This window comes from Rhea pennata, chromosome 9 (genome assembly GCF_028389875.1).
Source record: "Rhea pennata isolate bPtePen1 chromosome 9, bPtePen1.pri, whole genome shotgun sequence".
In the NCBI taxonomy this organism is placed as follows: domain Eukaryota; kingdom Metazoa; phylum Chordata; class Aves; order Rheiformes; family Rheidae; genus Rhea; species Rhea pennata.
In genome coordinates, this window is record NC_084671.1 from 29817604 (window position 1) to 29838770 (window position 21167).

At 38.7% G+C, this 21167-nt stretch overlaps 1 protein-coding gene across 1 annotated transcript in view; it reads right to left on the minus strand.

The window, feature by feature from the left end:
• Window positions 1–21167, minus strand: part of PAK2 (p21 (RAC1) activated kinase 2) — a 47396-nt gene that overhangs the window by 17856 nt on the left and 8373 nt on the right. The window contains exon 2 of the mRNA XM_062582417.1: window positions 6071–6281. Coding sequence (XP_062438401.1) covers window positions 6071–6257 — 187 coding nt within the window. The 5' untranslated portion in view covers window positions 6258–6281. The remainder of the gene's footprint in view (window positions 1–6070; window positions 6282–21167) is intronic.

A 21167-nucleotide genomic window follows, 5' to 3' on the forward strand; every position in this document is an offset into this window, starting at 1 on the left:
CATGGAGCTACTGGAGAGAGTCTAGCATAGGGCTACCAAGATGATCAGAGGACTGGAGCATCTGCCCTGTGAGGAACGGCTGCAAGAGCTGGGCCTCCTTAGCCTTGAGAAGAGAAGACTGAGGGGGGGGGGGGATCTTATCAATGTCTATAAGTACCTGAAGGGAGGGTGTCAAGGGGACGGGGACAAACTCTTTTCAGTAGTGTTAAGCGACAGGACAAGAGGCAACAAGCACAAACCGAAACACAGTAAGTTCTACTTGAATATAAGGAAAAACCTCTTCACTGTGAGAGTGACACAGCACTGGAACAGGTTGCCCTGAGAGGTTGTGGAGTCTCCTTCTCTGGAGATATTCAAAGCCCACCTGCATGCAACCCTGTCTGACATGCTCTAGGTGACCCTGCTTGAGCAGGAGGGTTGGACTAGATGATCTCCAGAGGTCCCTTCCAACCTCATCCACTCTGTGATTCTGTGACTAAGTTAGGTCTTGGGAACCTGTCCTTCTGCTCTTGCAAAAAAGAGCAAGGTCTGCTTTCCAGGTAGAAAGCTGATGCTCAAGACTCCATCTCATAGCCTTCTGCTGGACAGAATAGAGCTAGCAGTGAGCCGCGGCATATCTAACCTGAGATCAAGAAACTGAAGGCTTTCCTAGGATTAGGCATACTGGCTCAGAGAGGACATGTAGATACTACAGGATGCATGAAGTCAGCAAGAACAGCAAAGCGTTCATAAGAACAAATGAAAGCAGAAGGATTTTAAAATGGGGCACTCACTTGATGACCACTCTCCTCTGTAAGTCACCTTTGCTAAGCAAAGCTTATTTTGGAACTGTTTTGAAATAAAACAAAAAGACATCCTTTTCTCTCTCTCTTTTTTTTTAAATCATCTTAACAGTAAAAGCCACAAAGTTTCAATGTAGTGAAAGATCATCTAAAAAAGTGGTCTCATAGCTATAATGCAGTAAAAAGGTATGGACTACAGGGGAAGCATGTCTTACACTCAAGCAGAGCCAGAAGATCTTTCCAAAATGCCTTCCCCACGGGTGGGAAAGGAAGACAAGGGAGCTGGAGACAATCCTTAGAAATGGAAAGCCACGTGGGCCGCCTTGAGCTGAACAATGTGGTGGAAAGACACTGCTATTATAAACAGGATATCTTGAACATGGCTGTGGCAGTCAGAGCCAACAAGCAAGCAGACTGTCCAAGGGCCTTACTAACATATTTCCGTCACAAGATTGGAGAAACTCGCTTACGTGAAAACATTCAAGCAAAGTGCAGTTTCTTCTTGACCTCTTGCAGCTGTTTATGTGAAAGCAGGAAAAAAAATGTTATATTGCTCAGGAAGATTCATGGTCTGAAGCACTTGGCTTCTAGGGAACAGAAGCTGGTGCTCAAATCCTCAGACATGTGCTACACAAATAAACCCTTGTCTTTCAAAAACACACATCTTTTTGGTACAGGAGGCACTTCTAGGCTGACAGGAGTATCAAATCACAGAGGCACTCAAAATAAACGCAAGCAGCAAGCTTCAGTCAAGAGGCAGGTCCAGTGAGTCATGTTTTGGCAGCATGTGCACTTGTCAACAAGGCCGCAGGGAGGCCACGCTATTTTTGAACCTCTGATTATGTTTGTATCACAGCCCTGTATTTAAATGGGAATCCCTTTAATAAAGGACAACACTTGTGTCAAGCCACAAATAGATCCAAGATACTGTCCCTTGCTCCTACAGTTAGAGCAGGCTCTCAGGCCCTGCAATGAGAGCAGCAAACAGCCTCGTTTCAAACAGGGTGGGGGAAATGCAGGCTCTTTCAAAGGGACTCAGAAAATAGGAGAACTCGTTGGACTTCAGAAGTCTAGCCTGGGAAATTCATGGCAACTACATACCATAGTAAAAATATGACCATCTCATCATTTATCCTGAACAACAAAACTAGGAAAAAAGCATCCATCACTAGATCATTAAATAATTTCTTTAAGCTCTTATGATTAATTCATTGCAGAACTAGCTCTGCCTTGGGGCAGAAACTCAGCATCTGAAATATCTGAAACCTACAGTTTCCTATACTACACTACTGGGGGGCTACAGTTAGTCCTCCCAAACCTCACCATCTCCCCAACTCTACCTCCTAAAGGTAGAGAAACCTCCTAAGCGAGTAGTAGCAGGGGGAGAGGCAGAGCTGTAGCAATAGACAAGATATTATCAGTGGATCTAGCAGCTAGTTGGAAGAGAAGGCATTAAAACAGCATAGGAAACTGTGGGATGAGCAAGCAAAACACATCACAGCAGCACAGAATCGCTATGTGCAGTAGCGCAACCACCCCGTAGGAATCAGCAGAGAGGTAAGAGACTGCTAATGAAAAGCTACGGTGTTTCCTGAACAATTTGACACCTAGAACCCAGAAAAAGAAAGACCTAAGTACACAGCATCCTGAGACACAGTCCTAATTGCGGCCTTGGTGCAAACACAACTACACAGACCTACAACACATCCTCAGGTTTCTCTAGAAACACCACCAAAAATCCAGCCTCTACATGCACTTTTTTTCCCCCCGCCAAGAGCTCTGACATTCAGTACTGCATCACCTGATTATCAATGATGGAACTCATTCAGATACACACAAGCAATTAAGTTGTGAAAGACAATAAAAAGCAAGGGCATATCTTCGTTCTAACAAGCCTATCTGGTTATTCACAGATACTAAATCCAGAAGGGAACTTGCAAAATCATACAGAAACCTTCAGAGCAAAGTCAAACAATTCTAGCCAGCTGTTCCTGTATCAAATCTAATCATCTGCAGTAACCTTGTATGTCTCCTAGTAAGACATGCCTTCATTTTATGAAAAGGAGAATTTGTCATTTCTTTTGCATCTTGTCAAGTTTTGTACTGGAGTCAGGAGAAAGGGTTCCCTTAAAAAAAAATCTACTTTAAATACAAAGTCAGGTTAACAATTCAATTGGCATTAAATCCAAATTAAAAAAAAAAAAAAAAAAAAAAAAAAAAAAAAAAACAAGCAGAAATCTAATATTTCTGTAAAGTTTACCAGCAGCAGAATAAAAAAAGATATTTGAATGGGCATTTCTGGTGAGGGTGCATCTCAGCCATGCTAGTGAACAAAACAACTAACCATCAGACTATTGTTTCAGTGCCAGAAAGTCACTGTGACTTCACATCATTTATATTCTGCTTATACTTGACAGCCAATTTTGCAATCATGAGAGCTGAAAGCATTTCTTTGGATGTTTGTATTGTCTTCACTGTGATTCAGCCAATAGACAAGTTTTTCCAAAATTAAAAAAGACATCTTTCAGACAGTTTCTTTCATCTGAATAACTCAATTACCATTTTTCTATTATCCTGTCATGTCATAAAATCTTCCACTTTTTTTCAGAATAGGACATTACTTTAAGCATTTTTTTTAACATTAAACTGGCACAATGGTCTCAAAAATGCACTTTTCTTAGCTGAAATGACTTCTTCTATTTTTAGTTTTCATCACTAGGTATACAGATACACACTAAACAAGTATGCAAATAACTTACATAAATTAGATACATATTATTATCTATAGAGTGGTCTACAATAAGTAATTGGATTTTCAAACAATTCTAGATGAGTCAATGCAACTTTACACAAGTCTTCATGCAGCTGCTTGAGGTACCACCTTTTCAGTCACTCCAGTAGTGAATAAACCCATCAAAGATGGGCATAGGGAACACTTAAGAGGAACAAAAGGCACTACAAAATGCCATAAAGCTGCCCTGCAGCCACTTGCACTTTTAATAGAACTCTTTAAAAAAGATACAAACCAACTACATAGGCTCCACTGGATGCTCCTGCAGATTTAATAGGGATTTTTTTTTTTAGAAATAATTTACAGTCGCAAATGGCCTAGCCTTACCACTTCTCCACAATAAAGAGAGGCTTCAGCACAATCATGTTTCACAACACAAGCAAGTCTCACCCAGTATTACTAATTTAGAGCAACGAAGACCTTCCTTCATTTTCTGTTTACACTCTACTTCATTATAGCTGGTCTGAAAAAAGGTGTTACACATGTTCTCTTGCCATCTAGGCAACAGAACAATTACAAATGCCATGCCAGCTCCTAAACTAGGTATAGAAAGAATTTATTCTCCCATTCAGAAGATGGAGGGACTTGACTCTTCCACCAGATTTTCTTACTGTACTCACCATAAGAATTTTTAAGTGTTTCCTCCCAAGACAAACAATATAATAAAATACCAGTTTCTGTGGCACTGAAGGGCTAAGCTAGAATCTGCTCCAGACAAATGGCACTTAAACCCAGCTGTTACAATGAACAGATTAGGATTCACCTTCTTCACAAAGTTCAGAGGCCTCAGGTCTCAGTTTGTCACCACTAACCTGTAACAAGTTAGCTCATGTTCACATTTAAGACATCCCTCTTTAACACTTCTTCCCATTCTCGGAAAGAGACCACCACCACTGTTGCTGCTGTTAACTCACCATGATGTTGAGTTATTTCACAAGAAGTGACCTTGCAACATAATTATTCTGCTTCCAAAAGCTTCCCTGGCCAAATATTTCCATCCTCAGAAAATGAAAACACACTCATCATTCACTGTAGAGATGCCACCAGATAATGGAAAGCTATCTTCTGAAGCCAAGAAAGCCCACCTCTAGTGTTTGCATAGCTCTAGTGAGACAGTTCAGAAAGATGAGCAAGAATAAAAACCAACCCTGGGGAAAATACTTAACAAAGTGAGTAAATAACCGGAGGAGCAAAGTCTGTCAAAATAATCGAACCCGTGTCAGCACAACTGAACCAGTCCTACCTAGCATATCAACAATGAGACATAGGAAGCTGAAAACAGAACTAGAAAACATTATAAAGGTCAAGGCTTTCTCCATGACAAGACAGCACTATGCAATTATTTTTCCAATCCTGATATAAATATATACAAAACATTATTTTTCTGCCTAAATATTTGCTCTTCGAAAGTATTATATGCCATAATTTTGTAACAGATTCCCCAGAATTTGTAAATACATTCATAGCAAAAGTAATATCCAAAAGGGGGGGACAGGGGACACTCAGCAATGAAATTTGCAACATCTTCAGAACTAATCCAAAAGATAAATGAGATCAGTATCTGTTAATATTTGGTATTAATTTCCGCTAAGAATACAACTTTATATTAATCACAGAAATGGTAACTGGTATGGATTGACAAAATGCATAGCAGTTTAAGGTCAGGTTAGTAACTCTCCCCAGTATCATCCTACCAGACGTTACAAGTTTTTCTATGCACTATTTTGTTCTTCATAGAAATATACACATCCTGGAGAATGAGGAGCAGGGCTCCAGTACTGTACTTATATTCATCATACAGAAAAGAGGGGGGAAAAAAAGCACAGATACACTCTAGTTTCATTACAGCAAATTTTTCTCATTAACAATCCTTGTTTATAACAACTAAGAACTTGACCGTTAGAACCCATTAGCAATTAATCCTAGTAGTGCAGTTACACAGATTTGACCTCAATACAACAACCATATTTTTCTTAATTCCCCTTCATACAAACTGCACCCTCCCACCATTTCTCTACTCTCTTTCTTCTAAAGGTACCACATAAATTACTCATCAATATGAAGCAACTTCCACATAGGCGGGATACTTGGTTCCATCCAGGAACCTGCACTTAGTATAGCAAAATGGTAAATAATACAATACCCAGGAATCAAATATTTACTAAGGTTGTACAGAAGTGCATTACTAGAGCTTTAAACCAGGCAGTGAACTTGAGAAGCGGTAGACAGATTTTCCTCAATGAGCTATTTAATTTTTTGTCATTTACATTCATAACTTCATGCGTCTCAATGGTAAATGGAAAAGAATATCCCAGCTCACTAAACACAGATACCACAGTTTCAGCACTTCTCTAATTCTCCACATTTGGACAAGTTATAACAAAATTTGATGAATCTAAAGTGGAAATTATAGACTCAAACATCTAAAGCACTACCAAAACTTACAGGAAGAGTAAAGAAATACAGGTCATAACAGTGGAAAACTGAGGCATCTTACCTTTTTCAGTGCTAGAGAATATAGAGATGATTTTATTCCTAGGTTTTCTCTCTTCCGGCACAGAGGGCAGGGGTTTCAAGCTGTGGTTGGCAGACAACTGGTCTTTGCTCCCTGAACTAAAGATAGTACTACTCATCCGGACAGGAGGAGCTGGTGGCTTGTCTTCCAGTTCTCCGTTGTCAGACATGGTTCTCAATAGCTAGCAAAAGCACTGAAATAGAAATATTTGTTTCAATATGGGAACAGAGCATGGAATACAGAAATGTAGCATTTCTGCTGCTGGCCAAAAGGGGAAAAGAGGACATGTTCATACTAGGCCTGCAATCAACTCTACAGAACTTAATAAGCATTACACTGGCAAACCCAAACATCACCTCTGATGGAAGCAGCCCCTTCCTCCTCTCCTTTCTGGCTTCTCACTCCCATTTCTGTGACACCCATTCATTTGTGGGACGAACTGATAAACTTATCCAATGATGAAATTAATCTAGCCGAAAATAATAGTCAGGTATAAGCCAGACCAATTCTGAGATATAGTTTACTATCCAAAGCACTATCTCACATAAAGGTTGTGCAACTGCAAGGGACCAGCACACATAACACAATGAGAATTTCTTTTAAGGGTAGCTGTAGCTCAAAGGGCTTCATGCTCTTTCAAAATACCTTTAAAAGTTTTAGATGTTTCCCATCATAAAAAGACAAGATCTTGAAGAGGGAAGACATAGTTCAACACACTATCAACATTAAGTAGTATTAGGAATATCTCTACTCAATTTATGCAGCCTACATAAAAAAACATGGAATTAGGATCTCTCCGATTCACTGTAGTTCAGAAGGACTTGCATCTCTCCTACCAATTTGTACTACAGTTCCTCTATATGTAAAATGAAAATATACTATCTCCACAATCCACCTGTAAAAGCTCCTAACAAAAAAAATCACACACAGAGAGAAATCATGAACAAATAGCTACTAACACTAAAAGCAGCACAAAGAACATCAGCATGATTAATCTCACATTCCAAAAAGCCTGTCCTGGCCTTTCCTCCATCCCTATAACATCCTCAAGATTTTTATCTCTGAACAGCATGAAGCAGGCAGCCCCCTGCTAGAGAATGAATAGTATGATGAAAGATTTACAGAAATCACTGTTTGCTGATTTTCCTTTGCTTTGAAAAAAAATGCCTTTCACATCTCAATTTACTAAAGTGATGAGATATTCCCTTGGATCAGGGATCAATAGGTATCTTTTATACCGATCTCCTCCATTTCTCACAACATTTCTGGAAGTGAACATCCTACTGGTGTTCGCCAGCTATCCCACACAGTCCCAAAACAAAAACGAAGCCCAGCTACACCACTGGAGCAATTACTTTTAATGCCTTTTTAAAAAGTGGGGATAAGATAGTGCAATATACTATCAATGACACCTTATTTCCAAAGTATAAATACTGCACTATGTAATGGCTCTGGACAACATGGGCACATTTCACAGCATGGTCCTGGCATAAGAATTACAAACTGGTGGACTGCCATTCCTTATCATCACACCGGATGAGTAAATATTGCCAAATCCCAACTATGAAAAACAAAGCAGGATAGTAGCCTGGATTCAAGCAGCAGAAGAGAGTTTTATGTCAAGATGCTCAAAAGAGATTTCAATGAATTACTCTTACAATTCCCCAAGAAAGAATATTGTCTCTGTACCAACAGCTTCAGAGACACAAAAAGCAGGAAGCAAGGCTCCGGTAGCATAAGTACAAACTGGACATGTGCTGGTTGCCCCATTTGCTTAGCGATTGATCTAAATCAGTTGTCCACGGTGCGTAATGTCTACCTAGACAAATCTGCCACTGGGCCCTTTTGCTGATGGCGGAAAAATAAATAGGCCTGCAACATTTGAACATGCCAGCAGGGGTGCAGTGGCAGATCTGGACGTGATTTCTACCTTTCAACATTCTTTCAAATGTGCTTGCTGATTATTCTTTCTGATGTCATGCGTTATCTACAAGATCTTCCATATCTTCCAGTACCTAAACTGCAATACAGGAAAAAAATTAAGAGCCTTGGAATTTAACAACAGGTCTGAGAAGTCACGCCTGAAAGATTGTCATTCCAATTGCTTTCCTAACAACACATATTGTTTGTGCAAAACCTGTGCCCCTCAATATGAGGCATCTAAATTTCTTTATAGCCTAAGCTACCAAATCAGATATAGAGTATTCAAGAGGCCTATTGTTTAGACCTAGCTTTGAAGGGGGCATAGAGAGAAAAGAACAGTAAAGGGAGTCTGTGTCGATTAATACGTAGCTCTGAAGGCAGGCACGGACGTATGCATGCATTGATGGCAGTGCAGAGGACAGCAATCCCTTTTCCTTATTTTAATCAAATCTGAGAAAAGAGCAAGTAAAGGGTGTTTAAATATCCAAATGGGAATAGAGGTTTTAAAGGAAGCACTACTTCTTTCTAACAGACAAAGAAGAACAAATGGATGACTAAATAAAGCATAGTAGTTAAAGCACAGTAGTTAAAGAAGCAAACCACAGGACTTTGTAGATAGACTATGAAAGCATCAGGAGAAGTCGTTTGTGGGGTTTTTTTTCCCCCCTCTCTCTTTTTTTCCCCTCTCCAATTAAACATCTTATTCCCTCCATCCATTCACTTCTTTGAGCCATTTGATATTTGCAACAGCAAGATATAGGACACAAGTTAGTTGTTTCTCAAGCTGGACAAGAATAGATTGGCACTCCAAGTCTATGCTTTTTTCCACTCCCTCAGGTCATCTGACTGGTGACTGAGGCCAGTCATGTAAATGAACAATGCTACAACTTGCTATTTAGCTTGTTAATTTTACAAAATGTTTATGATGCTTTCATTTACACATTTTTTAGGTAAAACTCTCAATGCAGTAAAGCTTCAAAATTTTTTCAGTAGCCAAGAAGTTCTGCATTACAGCTCCTTGAATTGTAAAGCACTAAGCTCAAGAAGAAAGTGTATGGAAATCCAAAACCCCTCTATTCCACAAGAAAATCAGGCACTTCATAAAAGGGCATAACAGAGTTGTACCAGGCACTCCGGTAGCCTGAGTTAATGCAGACTCAGGTATTTGTAGTCACACATACTCTTTCAGGCTCATTAAATTGTAGTTTAGTTAAAAAAAACAAAACTCAATTTTCTATAAGAAATTTAACAGAAGAGATTTGATTTATCTAACAAAGTGTTTTAGCATCTATGCAAACATTTCAAGAGAATTTCTACATTCAAAAATATTTTGCACAAAGGACCATTTCAATGTGCAGGAGAAACAACAGCTCCGAGTTCACAGTTTAAAAAAATCACAACAGCTCCATTCACAATACTGATCAGTTCATTTAAAAAAAAAAAAAGAAAAAAAGTCTGATCCTTCAGTCACCACTGGAAGTTAAAGAAAAAAAAAAGATCAGTCATTCTGCAACACAGGTTTAAATCCAAATGGCTAGTTTCCTTCCAATATCTAAGTGCTGAAGAAAGGCACAGTTCTCTCCCTCTTATCCCTGTCTTCATTATGCAGGGAAAGTTTCCACAGAGACAGGAAGTGCTTTTGAAATTGCTGTAGAGGTTTGGCACTAGGTGCAATGACTGGTGGGGAAAAAAAAAAAAAAAAAAAAAAAGTGCAAATACATCCTGCAGCTCCTTTTCTGCCCCCTCACTCCCACAGGCAGGAAAAAGGAGCCTGCCTGATTCAACAAGAGCAAAACGCAGCCGCTCTCGCACCATCACACTTTTGCTAGCTTGCTGAATCATAGCTTGTGCATGGAATTGCAAGAACTGGTGGAATTTCATTTTTTCCAGCACCCGTGAAGGAGTCTGTGTATTAGCAAAGATGATGCCAAGTTCATGTTTCTCCGACAGCAGCAGGCGCATTTCCTTTTTCACTTTGGTGACAAGACATTTACTGAAATGGTTAGCCTAGCTTTGTGCAGCCTCCTAAAAGCATACTAAATCTGGTGGAAAGGGGGCAGAAAAAGCAAATATATTTTTTATACACACACACACACATATATATCAATGGACATAATTGGCAAACAGGGATTCACCTTAGCCAATTAAGATAACACCAGTAATAGGGGATTTAAGGTATGTAACAGCCTCTCCCACTCCTAACTCCAAAACATTATCACTGCAACTAAAGCTGCTAATGAAAAGACTGATTCTCAATACTCATCACTACTAGTTCATGCCATGACATGTAGTAGCTGACCCCTCATCCACGTGACAATGGTTTCTTGTCCTGCCTGGAGGCAGTCAAAGAGGAAGCATCTCTTCATCCTTTATGGTGTTAGATACCATCGCAATGCAAACCGCAGCAGCTGAAGAGCAAGTGTGTTCCCTCTCCTGCTACCAAGACGGTAGCAAGCAGCCAGCTGGGCACTGCGATCTCTTAAATTGCCCAGCACGACTTCAAGACAGGTTCTTCAGAAATGCATCTCATTTCCCCTGCTCCTTCCTTTCTCCAGGGAGACAGAAGCAAGAAAAGCCACACGTGTCGCTTAACCTATCTTCTTCCTCACCAACTGGCCCAGCAGTAATTGATTTGCACATGCAGTCACCGCTTCATTTTTACGGTGACATTACAGGGGTCAGTCCTGCTGCTAGCGAGCTTGCTCCCTTCAGGTAAAGAAACGGGTCTGATCACCTATGGAGTTCCTGGATCACAAGAGAGAGACAACAGTTCCTCTCACTGCTAGTCATGGGAAAACACCTATAACCCTAACACTGAGAACGAGCAAAGGGTGGCAGGAAGGTAAAGCAAGAAGTAGACGGCATTTACAGAACGCCGACAAGCACGCATCACCATAGCACATTGGTCTGAACGCTCCAGTTGTGGTTATTTTATTTATTTATTTATTTATTTCCCGCTTGCTTGAGCCTAAAGCAGTTTGCTTCCCGAAGAACTTCCCAAGCAGAGCCCTGGGGCCACGGCCAGCTCATGCAGCCTACCTCGTGACTGGCATTGGGGTTGACATGGCAGTCGTGCACTGCAGCCAGCGCCGCCCTGGAGGCCCCTCTCTGCCACAGCCTTGTTATTTAGCATCTCTCACGTCTTAAAAATAAATAAATTAATAAGTAAGGACAAATGTTTTCCCCTCAAACTTGCTTTTGGAATGACTAAAAGGGAAATAAAAAGAAATAGAGGACAAGCAATTTCCTATCTGCCTTGCTGCTCATTCACATTTTTCGTAGAGCACTGGTACTTAGGCAGATTAGGTTTTAAATATGCATTATATATGCATCCATGTTAGTCTTACTCTGTCATGTAGTATTGTTAAGCCCAGAGCAAGAATAAGAAGAGGGTGTCATGTGCTAAATGCAACAGCTGGAGTAAAAAGTTTTCATATCGATTTGTATTTTTAAGCTGTAATTTCAAATTAATGTATTTGGGTACCTAGGCCACATCTATACTCCAATGCCTAGACTTTGATGCAAAAGTAAGTGGACTGAATTACTTCCAAAAAAGGAAACGCATCAAACTTGGGGCTGTCTGATAACAGGCATGTAAATGCCTATTCCTGGCACAACATATCCTTACTTTACACTGTTACTTAAGCAGCAGATCTCTGAGGAGCGAGAACACTGCTACCAGTGAAGTAATTCAAATCCAATCGATGTACGTACCCTCTGACAGGAGGCTCCTGGAGCTGCAAACTGCACTCAGCTCTGTTTCATACAGCTAGAAATTACTCAACCAATGTAACACAGAAGAAGCAAGGCAAATTTAAGGTTGCCCAAAAAGCAGAAGTAACCAATTTCAGTCTAACACTACGTTAAGAAACATAACCACTTGGCTTTTGAAATCACAGTCTTAGATGCACCACTAAAGCTGCAGGACTTTGGCAGGTCACCACGTGAACTGGTTCAAGGAAACCTGCAGCATGTTTGAGCCAGAGACATAGTATGCACAAGGCTGGAAAGCAACAAAGTCAAAACTTCAGCTAGAAAAGCCTGGATCAGTGTGCTTCCCCATCTCTGCTCTAGCCAAGTGCTCAAGGGTTGAGAAAAGAAAGTTATCCTCACAGCAATCGACACTGCAGCTGTCATCTGCTACCTTCCTGTAGAGCCCTATATGGTGCTACCGGCAACATCTGTCACACACAGAAAAGCAGCATCCAGGCCAGGTAGATCCAGAGCAGAGGAATGCTGCAGAGGTGCCTTCGCAAATAAATACCCAAGATAAAAAATGTCAAAATAAGAAAGCCAGTGAATTTTTTTTGAAGAAGAGCTGGTTTGTGACAGGTGACATTCCAAAGTCCAACTGCAGGGCTGTCTACTAAGAAAAACTGGCACAATCAGTGCTTTAAGATAGTCATGCTCTACTCTTAGTGTATATTATAAAAGTACTTGTTGAAAATGTCTGGTCATTTGTTCTCTAGAGATGAGACTGGATTATTGCTTATTCTAAAAGAACAAAAGGCAAATAGACCTTCAAAAAGCAGTTCCTGCATGGAGCCTGGAGGTCTGGTCATTTTACCAAATAGTCCATTTTCTCAGAGTAATTAGATTGGAATACAAAAGCAGAATAAAGCATCTGCATAGGTATTTTTCTTTCATGCCTTCCCCCACTTTAAGGCTCCTGTTGAGCAATAGATTTCCTGCGATTAGCTCACTTAGTACTGATTATAGCTCACTTCCTCCAAGGGATTAGCTGAAAGCAGCGCTCTGACAAATTTTTATTCAAACCGTGCTACCTAGTCACAGCTCGCTTCCTGCCTCATCACTAACAGCACATTAGCTGAGCAGCTAATCAATTTGCAATGATTTTAGCACTGTAGAAAAACTCATGGATCCAACAAAACTCTGAGGGCCACCTCCACAGAAAGCAAAACGAATGTTCTTTGATGTTTTGCTTTCCAAGTCAACACACTTGGATCCATGTGATTTAATCTGATCAGAAAAAGAGGTTTTGGAAACAGTAGGAGACTATCCTCACAGATTAGGAACACTTCTCTCTCCAATTCAGAAAAGCTGGTGGAAAAAAAAACACAGCAGCTGCAGACAAGGAACTAACTTTCTCTCAGCCTTGGCAAATGCAGTCTCAGATCTTCAGCCTGCCAAGAGAAGACTTGTACAAAAGCAAGTATGTAACCTTTATAATGCTCACTAAGAGCCAAATGGGTAATCTGTACCACCTATGTTTATTAAAAAGGTGTGCAGATGCTCTAATACAACATAGAGCTCTCCAGTCTTGCATACTCTAAAAAGGCAGACACCAAGCTCCATGGGACTTGCTGAAACATCTCTTTTCAGCTTTAGGTAGCCCTATATAAAATAGGTTGTTTGTCAACGTCAAACCACCTACCTACAAAAGTTAATAGTTATTTTATTCAGCTTCCCTTTATGGGAAGGGGGAAGGAGGAGGAAAATAAACTAATCGAAGATATCCCAACCAAGCACACACACATCTAATTTGCAAGCACAATGAACGAAGTAAGACAATCCTTCAAACTGTAACTGAGAAAACGGATCAAAACCACAGATAAAGAAACCTCAGTACTTCAAATTTTAATTTTTCATTAAGAAACATACAGGGATGCAAATTAACCAATCTAACTGCCTGTCAAGGCCTGCTCACTAAAGGAGCAGATAACTTACCAGTGGCTTCCCCCCCCCTTCAAAATTAGCAGCCACAAGCACCATTAAGCATTTACAATGCAAACACTGAGGTGGTAAACAGGCTCTTTCTTGCTATCTTTCCTTTAAGCCTACATGCAACAGAGGCAACACATATTCTTACTATGCAGATGGTAAAAGAGAACCTCAATATTTTGCAAAATCAGACTAAATGACACACATGACAACATACCCTGGTAAATTCTTTCCATCTTACCTTTTTCAGATTCTTCAAATTCCTTATGATTTTTGGCTAATTCAGAAACAAAAAACAGCACAGATAAAAATAGCTGGCATTTAATTACCAAGTGAAGGTGGCAGTTAAAAAAAAGCTGGTCAAAGCAGAAGAAATAACATACAAAAGGAGAAGGCAAAGAACAGGAAGTTAGTTTCAACCTTTTGTACAGAAGAAGAAAAAGCATTTCCAAAACTGTAATGAAATATGTTTACTGTGGATTGAACTACAGAAGACAAAATATCCTACTGCATTTGAAAGGGTTACTAAAGCTTTGGTAGAGCCTTCTAAATATTCTTCAAATACACTGCCAATATAGTTTGCAACCTAAAGCAATTCAGCTATTTACTTCTTACGCACTTAGCAGATGTGCAAGTCTTGCACTAGAAAGAAGTAACCAGTCTGCTAAAATGGCATGTTAGACATAAAAATAGATCCTGGTATTCTAATAAGCAATCAGGGTAGACATTGCCTTCTTGTTTTCAAGAGAAGATAAATGGATGAATGCATGTATTAGACCTATTACTTCTTCAACCCTAAGTGCTTATGATTCAGAGATCTTCGATTCTCAGTGCAGGAACAATGAAGTACAACTTTGATATAATTATTAATAAAGATAAGCAAAACAGATTACACTTCTAAGATTCCAGCAGCCTACCAAACTGGCGGATCAACTTCACAAAGTCCGTGTATCTAGCTACAGACAAACGGCAATGAGCACATCCCTTGGTGAGGACAATTTTTTCTCTTGAATTTTGAATTGTTAACTTTTTTACTGGAAGGGGGAAATAACTTCATTATTAATCATTGTTTGTGACTGGAAAAGATGGTAACAAGATTTAATTAAAGATATTCAAACTATTAACAAATATTAAAATATATCAATTTTGTTAATTAAAATCAAAAGAGGCAGAGACTAAAGACAGGATGTTCAAGAGTCATAGTAAGAGTCCATTGTGCCGCAGAAAATTTAAGCAAATTATTACACTTTCCTTCACATTGCAAGACTTGCAATGCATCTCCACTTTTTCTTCCTTTAAACTACCAATGACAATCAATGCTCAGCACCTGAATTCTAATTTCTGCTTCAGAAAGAGAAATTAGATCACGTGGGATCCATTTTCAGTTCTCCGCTGCAGGGCTGGGTAGTTATTGCCTACGAGCTGAATTCAGGCCACACTTCGCTTCATACAGCCCACGGCCAGAGTTTTTCTTCAAAGAACCGTTGTGCAACACTGAATAATGATAATGCGAATGCAAAGGTGCATGCAAAGTGTATTCAGTCCTCAACAAGGAAATCACAAGCCAGCCTGCAGCATCTGCATCCCATGTAAATCTGTGAAATATGAGTAAGCACAAATGCCTTGAATCATTAACAAGAAAACACTTTTGAACCTTTATTTTCATGAGCTGAGGTTTTCCAAGATCAAAGGAAAATGAGGAAAAACAAAAGTAGGGAAAGTTTGCAAGCAAAGAATTCAAGCCTTTATCTCCTCCTTGAGCTTCTCTCAATTAAGCCTAGCATTTACAGGCAGTGAGCGATCCTGCATTCCAGAGCAAAAGTCATTTCAATAAATAGTATTCTTCTATGCACTAGTTACCTATACAACTTGGTACATTTTTATATTTTTAATAGCATTTATAGTAGTTTCTAGTACAATCACCACTCAGTATATCAACAATACAGCTCTAAAAACATCAGTCTACTGGTGTTATATAGAGCAATCGCCATAAGACGACATTAGAAAACAAAGTCTTTTTTAAGCTCCCAAATTATTACTGGATAACAATAAAACCTTTAGCAAAGACACGGATTACCCACCCAAATTATCAGCCTGAGACTAACCAGAAAGAGAAGAAACATTCAATGTGTTCCAGGACAGTTAAAAAAAAAGAGAGAAGAATTGATGTTTTAGGGATCCATCACCATCCTATCACACTGATACAGTTGTCAAATGTCACTTAAGGAAGAAAGGAATAACAGGGGAAAGATATAGAGAAAGGGAGAGAGAAAAAACTCCCTCTAGGAGTACTATCTTTTTCATATACTGAAAGAATAGATGTCTTTGTTTCTCTCTAATGGTTGGGCAAGATTAGATAAAACAGTTAAGCAGTAAAGCAGAAGCATTACCTCAACTCTACAGCCCCAGGGGTGAAACTCTTGACTCTTCTTGTGACACTGTAAAACAGTGTCTGCCTGGAATAAAATGGCACACCAGTAAATTCTGTCTCTTCTAAACTAGCTTTCCCAAGCACTGTGTGCACCAGTACAGAGCTACCACCCTGGTAATTGCAAACATTTGTAATGATTCCCTGGTTTGCTTAGATTTCCCAAAGTTCCAGCAGCAGATGCTTACTACTTCATATCCATGCAGAACATGGACTCACCGGTAAACAGAGCTGCCTACAAGAAATCAGACTTACGATCTTTAAATAGGAAAGCCACTGGAACATGACAGTAGGCCCTTAAAAAAAAAAGAAAAAAAAAGAAAAAAACAGAGAAAGGCCTCAAGTGGACACAATTAATTTCTAGCAGCATCACAGAGAAAATTAAAAATAACTTCCTATGGGAAAATGGGAAAATTATATTCCATTTGCACCACAACAGAGGAACACAGTGATGTCTTCAAACCCACAAATTCCTCCCCAGGAAGCGTTCCCTTCAGCATCCTACTTCTGCACAAGAGAAATGCATTTGTCACTAGCTGGGAAAGTGACGTGTACAGACAAGTGACCATCATTAACGTATTATTCTTAGCATATTTAATTCTAGTAGTAGAGGTAAAGATCACATGACGGAGTATAAACCCTACAGTCATTGGCATCTGCATCTACATCATAACCCATCGTTCCCATACGTTCAAGTATCAATAGTACAGAAAGCATAAACTGTAGCTGTTACATCTCAAATCAACAAGAATTATGTTCTTTATGCATAATAAATGTCATACATATATGACATTTCAGACATGCCAACAGAGAAGACTTGTGTTCATCAGAGTAACAGTAGACTATAATATGCAAAATAAGAAAAAACAAGCTGAACAAACTGGCTCTGCATACCTTTCTTCAGCACTGAAACTCCAGTATTGATTTTATGATGTTTCCACTTCATGCTGTTAATTCTTTTTCTACTTTAAAATTAAAGATGACACACACATACAAGCAACATAGAATTTCATGATTTAATGCAACAAATCCCTGAAATTTGGACAGATGTTCTTGTACTTCTTCCAGGGAACCAAAACACTAGTTTCAGGAAACCTGAGGAATGCCACATTCATCAACCTGCATTTGGAAACCTAAATGCTAGAAATAAGGTTAAGCTAATTTTTCAATTTTTTCTTTTAGTAGTAAAATTACTTCTCTATCTCTTCATACTTATAAATAGAATTTAAGTAAAATGTTGAAAAAACTAATCAAACCCAACTAGAACTGGTTGTACAGAGTATCCAAGTTACCAAGTAATATGAAAATACTCAGTCAAGAAAGCTAAAATGGTGTCATAATTCAATGACAATTAAATAAATGTACAATGATTTGAATACCAATTATAAGCAGTCAAATTTATCAAATTTTCAAAATATTGTAATAAAACTTAACATTGGACATTACCACACTTCACAGAAGTAGTTAGTATTTTGTCCTTGCTTTAGTGGTAGAGAAATAGATTATCTTCAGCAGTCAAATGCTGTTTATATGAGTACTGCAGCACCAGGAACACAAAAATAGAATATATTCCACCCCAAGAATGGAATACTTTTTTCAAAATAAAACTACAGAATGAAGAAAAAACTTCCCAATTTTATACACACAAGTACAGTGAAAACTAGAACAGAACAGGGTAACTAGCACTTTGAGAAGCAGGAGAGCTTCCAAACCAAGCAATCAAGCTAAAATAATATTTAAACAGAATATTGGATTCGGGAAGCTTCGGAAGACCTTAAGAAGCCTATAAACAAATTATGACAGGATTTAACACAGGAATGTTATATTGAAAACTAAGGCAAAATAAGTTTAGTTCAAAACGTGAGAGACTAAATGTTGCATTGAAATTCTACATAATGCTGGTAACAAGTGGTCTTTGGGTTCCTATCTATCACGTTGCCTAACAACATATGTAAGATGTTAAACAACAGTAAACATGATCCTGTCAAACTCATTATTCAAAAGCTGCTCCTCGGTTGTTTTATCCTATTAATATAGCAGCAATCACAGTTAAGCTAGTAAGGGCTGGACTATCTGGGCCAGGAAACTACAGAACTGTAGTTCTCATACTCTCATGAGTATTTTGAGAGTTTTTTTTTGTTTGTTTGTTTTTGTTTTGTTTTTTTGCTTCTTTTCAGGAGGGAGAAGGAAGGAAATATAAAACAGATTATTTTGCTAGAGATAGAAAGATAGGAAAGTGTTGTCATCATTACAGAATACCCCATCACACCAAGAATTCGAAGTACTTGGCAAACTGAAAAGTAAAGAGCTTCGACCAAGTTTTCCTAAAACAAGGCAGAACCAGAAGACACTAACAAAAATGTTTTAAATGACTTATAACATAGCGAAGAGATGATGAATCCTTATTTCTTTCTTGGAAATAGCCTGCCTTAAAAGGAACTTGAAAATAATATAGTTAAAGGGAGAGACGATCTAAACAAACCTCAGGCCAAATGCTATTAAGAAATGAAAACTGAGTCTCAACAGGACAACACTTGGATAAGCTTAAAATTAATTAGCCCGATCAGCTCCACATACTACATATCAGTTCAATACAGAATGAATGAAATTCTTAAGAGGAGAATGATAAAGTTTCAGTGAAATGTTACTGAATAAGAGTTAAGGTTTTGAAAATGCATTTTTGCAATGCTTAGGCATTTAGATATGAGAAGGATGCGGTTCTCAACTCCAATTCTACTTTATCATCTTACCTCCAGTAACAGTTGTGCAATTATAAAGTAGCTGAAGATGGCTGTAAGAATGAGACCGAACTCACATAAACGGACCTCAGTGACTAACGACCACCATCAAAAAATCATCCATGAATTGCAGTCTTCCCTCCCTGAGGTCCTCACATACACACATACCATCCCAGTAAGAAATTGAAGGCATTTCCTCTTTTCTAGTAGAGGTAAGAAGTACTTCACTTATCTAAAGGGCTCTAACTTCACTACAAGGGATGCATCCTAACACCAACAAAAACAATTAAGAGATTGACATCTTACACGCTGAACAATGAATGCAAGACTCGTGTTACAGAACTACATTAATCTTGGACATGATCTAAGCCCTAAATCACAGGGAGATGAAAGATATACCACGGAAGTATCACTACATGATTGTCTTGCTCCTGTACTCCTTCAGCTGCAGGCACCACAATCACAGGGTGAAGCAGAAAGTAGCTGAAGCAAGTCCTGGGCCACATCCTAGCTCCAAAAAGCCATTAATAAAATGCTGACAATCAGGGTGAGGCAGATATTAAGGTGATAACAACAGATACTACAGCTGATACTACCCAAAACAACACTTGAATCAGCATACTAGCCTAGACATGTCAATGCTCTGAGCTAGCACAGCCATTTTACACCTTCAACTTTTTTTTTTTTTTTTTTTTTTAATACCATTAGATGCTGCTGGTCAGTCTAAACATATGAACCAGGGTATAAAACATTTCTATTGCAGTAAATCAGTACTGAAGGCTGACAATTTCTGTGACTATGAAAATACAAGCACTTTTGAAAAAAAATACATATGTACATACACACCCACACAAATCATCCTCGAAAGATTATGGTAACAGCATAAAAAAGTTAATCCATAATATAATGCCTCTAGAATTGGTCTACTTTCTAAGAGCTTGTCACCTAAGAGAAAATTCTCTCAGGTCCTTTCAATTCTGTTAAGAAAACAGGAAGCGAATTTCAGTAAGCTATTTCAAGATAGTTAAACAGAGATAAGGATCTCTATTGAACTCGGTAGCAAAGAGAAAGTCCACAAAATAGCAATTTGAGCAGTCACTGGCTACCACACTGCTCACAGGAGAATGCTGCATTTCCCATTGGTGACCAGCGAGGTATGCTCACACATGCAAAGTGCATGAAAGCACTGATGATCCCTGTACCTCATTTAGGAAATAAAAGGATGTAGCTAAGAGAAAGGAACAATTAAATTCCTGAAGTTTGTCACATATCTTATCAGAAATCCTCAAAGTGACATAAACACTAAAGGCTAGCGAAGAGAAAGCTATTTCAGCAGCTGAGGAAAAATGTTTGCTCTTGCTCATGAAAGCGAAGAACAACAGCCCGATCTGTCTTCAGTTTTTACGAAGATCCCTGAAACAAAACAAACTTCTCCAGCTAAGACGTTACCATAAATTTAGAAGCTCTGCAACTCACTTCGGCCCACGGACTTTGGGAGAAATAAAGTGAAGTATAACTGACAACAACCACTTAGCCAAGTAAGACTTGGTAGAAAAGTACTGCCAAAGATCAACCAACTTCCAAAGGTTTTCAGTATCAGGACAAGAACGATATCCAACAAAATAGCAGAACATGTCATGAGAAAGTGTAACATGACAAAAGCCAATGTCAGCAGTGTGTCTGGCAATTCTCTCTTAAAATAACAAAGAACTGAAAAAAAAAATCACTTAAATCATGTTATTCTAGAAAAATAAAATCAAAGAGCACAAATTAAACCTAATACCAAGACGAAATGGTTTTAAAATAGTATTTTAAGCTATAAGAATGGAGGATAAGTTATCTTCCCCTTTTTGCTCCTGTTTTTTTTTCTTTTAAATAAAATCTTAGTTTCTTTATTTCTTACTTCGGATGCTCTGTGCTCTACTATTATTGCTGTGGATGCGCTATCATACAATTTTACCAGGTGTTTTACCTTCTTCCACATGAGCAATACTCCAGTAAATTTTATCAAACATAAGTTCATTTGCTTCTGCTGCAAAAAATGAGACTTTTTAGAAAATGCTTAAGAAGCCAAGAAGAGGGAAAATTATTCCTCTCAAAAATAAAATGTTTTACAATGAAATAATTATTTAAAAAATGACACCAAAACTGAAAAATAAAATGCTCGGACCTGCCTGTGTAGAAAACATCCAAACTCTGAATTTTAATTTTCCATTTACATCTGCTACCTAGAAAAATAATCTTGTATCTTAAACTTTGTAGCATTGATTCTCAAAAAAAAAAAAGTCACAGCATTACTATACCCCAT